This window comes from Neophocaena asiaeorientalis, unplaced genomic scaffold (assembly GCF_003031525.2).
Source record: "Neophocaena asiaeorientalis asiaeorientalis breed wild unplaced genomic scaffold, Neophocaena_asiaeorientalis_V1.1 scaffold43, whole genome shotgun sequence".
In the NCBI taxonomy this organism is placed as follows: Eukaryota; Metazoa; Chordata; class Mammalia; order Artiodactyla; family Phocoenidae; genus Neophocaena; species Neophocaena asiaeorientalis.
In genome coordinates, this window is record NW_020173674.1 from 414,969 (window position 1) to 422,250 (window position 7,282).

Genomic DNA, 7,282 nt, shown 5'->3' on the forward strand with positions numbered 1-7,282 from the left:
GGGTTCGGTTGATTCGGTTTCTCCTGGTGCGGGGAAGGCCGAGCTGCGGGTGCAGCTCGCCGGGGTCGTTAACCGGTGGACTTCATGTGTCCACAAGGTGAGATCCTGGCCCGGAGAACCCGTCCCGGGTCCGCGCCGCCGCTTCCCGTGAACGCGCGGGGCAGTGGAGCCACGGCGGTGAGGTCACGGCCCCCCCGAGGGGACGGTCGGCGCCCCCCGACCCAGCGGGCCGGCAGCGAGCGGGACGGGCTCGTCCGGGGCCGGCAGGAAGGGGACACCCCGGTTTGGAGTGGGCCCCGCCTGCGGGCCCAGTGGGACCGGCTTCTGGAGCGAAGGTTTGGATTCTCGCCGGGATTGCCGGCTCACGGGCTCCTGTCTCGGTGGCGCCCTGCGCGGGGCGGCGCGGGGCCGGCCGGTCGGCAGCCCATTCGAAGTCCTGACCGCTGGGTCTGTAAGAGCCCGCACCGCACAGCTCGTGGAACCAGAGCGAGGTACGCGGGCGGCCCCGGGCGCTCACTCGGCCGGATGGAAAAGGCCAATTTCCACATGTCAGCTGTCAGGCTCCGAAATTACTCGTGCGAGGAGAGGCTGGGACTAGACGGGAGCGGTGAGCTGGGCAGCTGACAAAGAAGCAGACTCTGTGGTCTGAGCTTCAGACAGTTTCCCGGCACCGGGGTTCCCAAGCGCCAGACCTTTGTGCAAGGCCACGGGTACTGTGGTTCGCGCGTTTTCATTTGGTGGAAAATTACGTTGACACCGGAGCGATCCGCTTCACACCCCTCGTATATCACCCAGGGAAAAAACGTTCTTCCTCTTTGCTTTCACGTTTAACTTCTGACGGCCACATCGTTATTACAGTGACTGATTGACAAAAGATGCGAAGTTCTAAAAGCCACGGTTCTCTTTAGTCAGAATGAGCCTCTTTCTGTAGGTCTGAAATCGTTAGCGCAGGTATCTAATTGTAGCTACCCTTCATGTCAATTATTTAAATCCCGTGGCGCTGAAGGTTTTTCAACAGCATTTTTTCCCTGAGCCCCATCATCTCAAGCATAACAATGGGCAGCTGGCAAGTAGATCTGAAGTTCTGAAGCGAACTGTCAAGAGAAGGGTCAGAAGGGAGCAAAATCCCGATCAGCGTGAGATCCACCCACATAATGACAGGTATCGAGGCAGCCTAGTTTAGCTTGGGCCTGGGAAAAGAAGGGATCGGGTTTAGAGAGCGCCCTTCCCATATCGCGATGAAGGTTTATTAATGATCTGTGCTCGGCACCCTCTGAGGCTCCCCGTGCTCAGCACATACTGCCTCTCCATCACCCGTGTCCTGTGCTGACCCAGGTAAGACCCCCACCTAAGTGAGGCTCCCAGAGGACCTCGAGTCTGCCAAGGAAGCAAAGGCTCACCCAGGCTGGGAGTTTCTCTCTTGCCCCCTGGGGACTAAGGAGGAAATGGAGTAGGAGAGAGCACCGTCCTGCTCGCTGCTGGCAAATTCTGAGTCGTTATTGGCGCGTCACCGTACACTGTCATCTGAAGACGCGGGCAGAATGTGTAACTGCTGTGTGGCGGGAGAGGGTTGGAAAGGGACTAGATTGCTGGCTTAGGAGATTCTTATTCGGGGAGGGACATTTGGGGCCATGAATAAAATTCCAGAGGAAAGCAAACGTCTATTATCAATGACAGAGACTTGTAACCTGAATCAAAAAACGTTTTCATCTATGTACGTGTGGCAGATATGAGATGAGAAAAGCTGTGTGTCTGGTTTCTCTCCTGGCATCTGGCCTCAGGTGTGGATCTGGGCTTCGCCTGTGGGTACGCCCTGACTCCCAGCCTCAGGTTCAGAAAAGCAGATGGTCAGATCCTCCCTGGAGGGACAGTGGGTGCAGAGGTGCTGGAAAGGAACCTAGCTGCGGGCCATAAATCCGCGGCGACAGGAGAACAGGCCGCTGGAGCATCCTGGTAGGACTTGGGACCTCTCTGACTGTACCTTCTCTTCCAGGGAGAGCTTCCTCCACGGTGGTATCCCGCTGCTGCATCCCTGTGGACCTCCGTCAGCCCAAGACTCAGGCCTCCCAGGCCCCTGAAGTCGGCTCTTGGCCCCTGCCTTTTGCTGCTTTAAGCCCCCAGCCCCCAGCCCCACCTTCCCTATAAGTTCTGAGTAGTCATTCCACTGAGTGGGAAGGGTGTCCACTAACAGGTGGAGAGAGTTGATACAACCTCCTCTGCTGGTGCCTCCTGCCCAGCCCCTCGCCGAGGGGTGGCTGCCTGACTCCCTCCGGGCCCAGGGGGGCAGGAACGCGAAAACCCCTCACTTGGAAAACTTACAGACTTGTTTTAGCGTAAACAAATATGAAGTGTTCAGAGCTCAGGAAAGTTTCTAGTGGGTATTAAACTGCCCCCCAAAAGAGAGAAAGACATTTTCTTTGAAGAAAGTGAAAAAGGTCACTTTTTGCTCTCAATGTTATAACTGGGACCTAGGTCAGGGTGATGCCACCTGAGGAAGCCTGGGGTGCCGAGGCCGTCCTGCCTGCGGTCGCCAAGGATGTGCCCGGTCCTCTTGCTCTAGGCTAGGATGTCCCCTGGGGGGAAGCCCCAGCCCCACCCCGGAGCCCACAGGAGCCCTGCCAGGTGTGGTGGCACCAGGAGGGGTGTCAAAGGAAGCCAGGCAGGGGGCCGTCGGCCACGTCTTCATGGCCACCCGCAGGTGCCTGGGCTGGACCCACGTGTTTGCAGGGCCTCTGGACAGGTGGCGGAGCAGCCCCTTCTGTCCACTCTCCCCAGGTGGGTGCCCTTGGGCAGGGTCATTTGCTGGGCCTGAGAGTCCTTAACCGCTGGCCAGCTCTCATCGCTCCCTCTTCAGATGCTGCTCTATCTGAGTGGAATGTACTATGCCCTTTATTTCCTAGCTATGCTCCTGCTGGCCGTGTATAAAAGTAAGTCTCGTGCGAAAAGGCAGCTCAGAGGTGTGGGTACCCTGTGTCCTGCAGCAGGGGCTCAGCTTCGTTGGCCGTTTTTCTCCAGGCCAGGTGTTCACTTATCCTCACAGTTACCTGGTCCTCGACCTGACTCTGCTCTTTCTGATGGGGATTCTGGAAGCGATTCGGTTGTACTTCGGTGAGTTGACTGAAAACCACGTAGTACTTGAGATTGTTGCTAGGTTTATGTGTGAACCTTTACACGTTGATCATTTTGTAACATGGTTCTTAGAGACACTTGATTTGAACTGCTCACGCATGGTTTTGCAGGCCTCGCTTCACAGTGTCATTAAGTATTAATTTGTCCAGAAGCTTTGTCCACAAGACGAAGAATATTGGCCACGTCCTTGGTGGGGATGCTTCCTGTTTGGAAGCATGTTGTACACAAGCTGCTGGGTAACAAACAGCACTGAGGTTAGAACCCAGCTCAGTCATCAACCCTGGGGCCCTAAAACACTCACCCCCACCTCCTTCCTCCCCGTCCGTTGGCCTCAGTGGTCAGGAGGAGAAGGATCTGGAAAGTTCTGTCAGGACCCCACCAGGGCAGCCGGGCCTGGAGGGTGAAGGCTCCCTCGCCTCCCCAGTGCGGCTCCTGGAGGCCCCCAGCCAGAATCTTGCTCGGCCGACTCCCCTCACGTCCTGAAGCTCAGACAGTATAGGAGCCCCGAGAGAGCTCCCCCGCTCCCTCCACAGCTCACCATCAGGGCCCACGTCTCCCCATTCCCAGCCACAGGCACACAGACGTGAGCACATCTCTTCTAAACGGGATCACGCTGTGTGTTCCGCTGACGCGTCTGAGAAACACTCCTGCCTCTGGAATGGCTGATAGAGCAGCCGGCACATCCCGGGCCCCTGCACACGCACACCCTCGACACAGACGAGCCCGTGCCCGTGGGAGGGTGGCAAACGGCACTAGAGTCGCTGGGCATCCGCAAGTCCCTCATGCTCCAGGGGCACCCTGGGCACCGTGGCCGGGACAGCTGGAGATGAGCGTCTTCCATGCTGACCCATTTGTTTGTAAAATGTGCAGTTGCTTTGTTTTTTGTAAATGTGCATGAAATTTTCCACGACGACCTTAGCCCAAAGTGAACTATTTTTGGAAATTTTAAACAAAATCTCAGTCAATGTGGAATTAGGAAAAGGTGTCAGAATGCAGTTGGAATTGTCTTTAGAAAACCAAATTCCCTCTCCCACCCACACAACTGACCCAAAGACCGAGAGTAGAACATCACAGCCTCGGTTGGCTTTCTTCCTCACTAAGGAAGACATGCCCCTTTTTGTGTTTGCTTTCCGACACTTTGAAGAGTCCCCTGCAGTGGTCACAGTGGGATCTTTCACTCAAGTCCTCAAGCATCACATGGTGGTCAAAGCTGGCGCGGGTCTCACGGCCACTCTCGAGGGGGTCAGCGCTCCCGGGCCCGTGTGTCCCAAAGCCCGGCGCTCACCCAGCACGTCTGTTCTGCTTTCCAGGCACCAAGGGCAACCTGATGGAAGCCGAGGTACCGCTGGCCGCCAGCCTGGTCCTCACGGTGGGCGGTGCCCTGCTGTCCGTCTACTTCCTGCTCTGGCAGACCCTGGTGCTGTGGGCAGACTCGGCCCTCAGCGCCGTGCTCCTGGCGCTCCACGGCCTGGAGGCCGTCCTGCAGGCAGTGGCCATCGCTGCCTTCGAGGGCTAGGTGGGCGGTGCCCGGCCCGCGGGACAGCCCTGGGCAGGAGACCCTCCTCAGAGCCAGACTGTGCCCCAGCCGTCACCTCCCCCACTGACGGTTGCTGAGCGGGAAGGACATCTTCGTGCTGACCTGCCTCAGTGTTTGTTAGAGGGTCAGATGGTGTGGAGGGTCTGTGAGGCGGAGGTGGGGTCGGGAACCAGGGCAGAACAAGGTGCTGGGCAGGGGCTGGGTGTGGCAGAAGCAGGGGTGGGGCTGTCCCGCCGGTCTGTGGGGAATCGCGGGGACATCTCGGGCTGGTGGGGGTCTGGCTTCAACAGCCACCGACATCCGGGGTGCAGAGGGGAACGAAGCCTTCGGAAGGCAGGCAGCCAGGCCAGTGCCCTCGCGGTGTCTGTGGCATCTCCTTCTCAGGCCGGGATCAGCCATCTCTGCTCTCCCTGCAGCTTCGGGGTGGCACAGGGACCAGGGGTCCTGCTCTGTGGGCTGAGCCCCGGGCAGGTGGTGCACTCTGCCGCGCACAGGAGGCACCTGCCGAGGGCCAGGCAGCTCGGGGCTGGGGGGTTTCCCCTCAGCCTTGACACCTTTCCCTTGGGGGTTCTGGAGAAAGGCGAAGGTGACCTGGAAGCCCCAGCACCCAGCAGGGGAGGAGAGCTGGAGAGTCCCCCGTAGGGGTGCTGTCCGGCTCCCAGGCCCTCTGCAAGTGCTCCTGGAAGGGGTCTGCGCCGATGTTTTCTAGTGACTTCCCTTGGCCTCAATTTCACATTTTCTAAGTCTCGAGTAACGTTGTGTTTGAGCACCTGGATAGTCTCTCTTCACGGTATTTTTAAATAAAGAAGCTTCTCTACCTCTCTGAACTGCTCCTGGCTGCAGCCACCTGTCTTCTCTACCTCTCTGAACTGCTCCTGGCTGCAGCCACCTGTCTCCTCCAGGGTTCTCCCTTCATCCCTCAGGGCACAGGCCGCGTGCCCGCTGCAGGCCCCACGCAGCAGCCCTGGAGCTGCGCTCCGCCAGCCTGGGCCTCCCCGGGGCTGGCCTCAGTGAGGGGGACTGGTGGTGTCATCCTCGTCAGTCTCACCCTTAGGCGGCCAGTGGGAGCAGAGAGCTCTCTGCGCCGCCAACTTCTTTAGCTCAGGACCAGCGTGCGCCTCTAGCCCCGAAGGCCAGTGGGGGCGTCCCCCTGCTTACCCTCCTGTGCTCTCATCAGGGCTCCACCCTCTCCCGCCCACATGGGCTCGGGGAGGCCGCGATGGCCACACCTGCTGTCTTTGGGAAACTCAGCCCCTCCCCTGCAGACCCAGGCAGCAAGATACCTGTTGTCCTCCCGGTTCACAGCCTGCCCGAGAGTCTGGGCCAGGCCCTTGGCATCCCCATTGCTTTGGCCACGGGACATACCACACCCAAGGTGGCCACGGAGCAGCCTGGGACTCGAGGCCCCCGACTGCATTCTTGAGGGCGTCAATGCTCCCAATCACGTTGATTTCAGAAGCAGAGAACTCCCACCTCAGCTGCTCCCCTCCCTGCGTGCCTCCCACGTTTTGCCCTTTCAGGCTCAGACTCCTGGAAGGGCTGGCGTGCCGTCTCCTCTGGGGACATCGTCAGCAGAGGGGAGACAGAACCAGGAAGCCAGGCCTTGCCAGGGCTCTGCGGCAGGGCGGGGCTGGAGGACAAAGGCCACTCCCTGTGCCCCTGTGCGAGCTCACCAGTAACACCCCAGACAGGCAGGAAGGCCCTGGCAATATGGGGAGGGACAATGCCGCTGGCCTTCCAGGACACTGTGTCTCCTTAGCTGGGGCTCCTGGCAAACACCAGCTGCGCGGCCTTCTAGGACCACGTCCTGGCACACCTTTCCTGCTCCCCCCACCCCAGGACAACAGCGGGAGCCTTGGGGTGCCTGGGGGTGCCCACCACCACCTGGCCTGCCCTCCTTACCCAGCTTGGTGGGCACGGCCATCCTGGGGATCAGTTCAGCAGGAGGAAAGACAGAACGACGGGCAGAGCTTGGGGGCTGGCCTAAAGCGGGGGTCACTGCCCGGAGTGCCCTCACACCAACGCTTCCCTGGCACTCAAGGACAGCATATGCCACAGGCGTCCCGACGCCCCCCTCCCTGGCCGTGGGATAACCCCGCTCCTCAGGAGGTGCCCACACTGGGCTGGGCGACACAAGGAAAGAGACTTCAGGAGCTCCTAGGTCGTGGAGGAGGTATCCCCGCCCCTGACCTGGCAAGCTCAGGGAGCTGGACTGCAGGGCCTCTGGCCCACGGTCCTACCTTTGAGACTCACTCAGACTAAAGCCCGGCCCTAGCGCTCCCTCCAGACCAGAGGGACCCCAGTGGAAGAGGATGGGACTCGGCCCTGGGTCCTGGGGCACCTGAGGCTGGGGGCACCTGGCAGGGGCAGGTCTGACCTCCTCAGGACTCCACGCCACCCCTCTGGGGTGCAGGCAGCTGGGCTTGCCCCGGGTAGATCTCAGAGCAGCGTCGGGGCGCGCTGTCGCCCAGAGCACCCCAGCGAGGGATGGGCTCCGGGCCCCGCCCACCCGTCCACCAGCGCCCCCGCTTTAGGGGTGGGGTTTGCGCAGAGGGACCCGGGTGGCTGTGGGGACCGTCCGCGGGGAGCCGCGGTGGGGCGGGGTCTGGAGCGGGG

At 60.3% G+C, this 7,282-nt stretch overlaps 1 protein-coding gene across 1 annotated transcript in view; it reads left to right on the forward strand.

Moving 5' to 3' along the window:
- The window catches only part of TMEM80 (transmembrane protein 80), a gene marked incomplete at its 5' end in the record, with an annotated part of 6,050 nt that extends 557 nt beyond the window's left edge, over window positions 1-5,493 (forward strand). Inside the window, 6 exon segments of the mRNA XM_024748965.1 lie at window positions 38-97; window positions 200-491; window positions 1,994-2,013; window positions 2,834-2,927; window positions 3,016-3,108; window positions 4,440-5,493. Coding sequence (XP_024604733.1) covers window positions 38-97; window positions 200-491; window positions 1,994-2,013; window positions 2,834-2,927; window positions 3,016-3,108; window positions 4,440-4,645 — 765 coding nt within the window.
- Window positions 5,494-7,282: the final 1,789 nt, after the last annotated feature.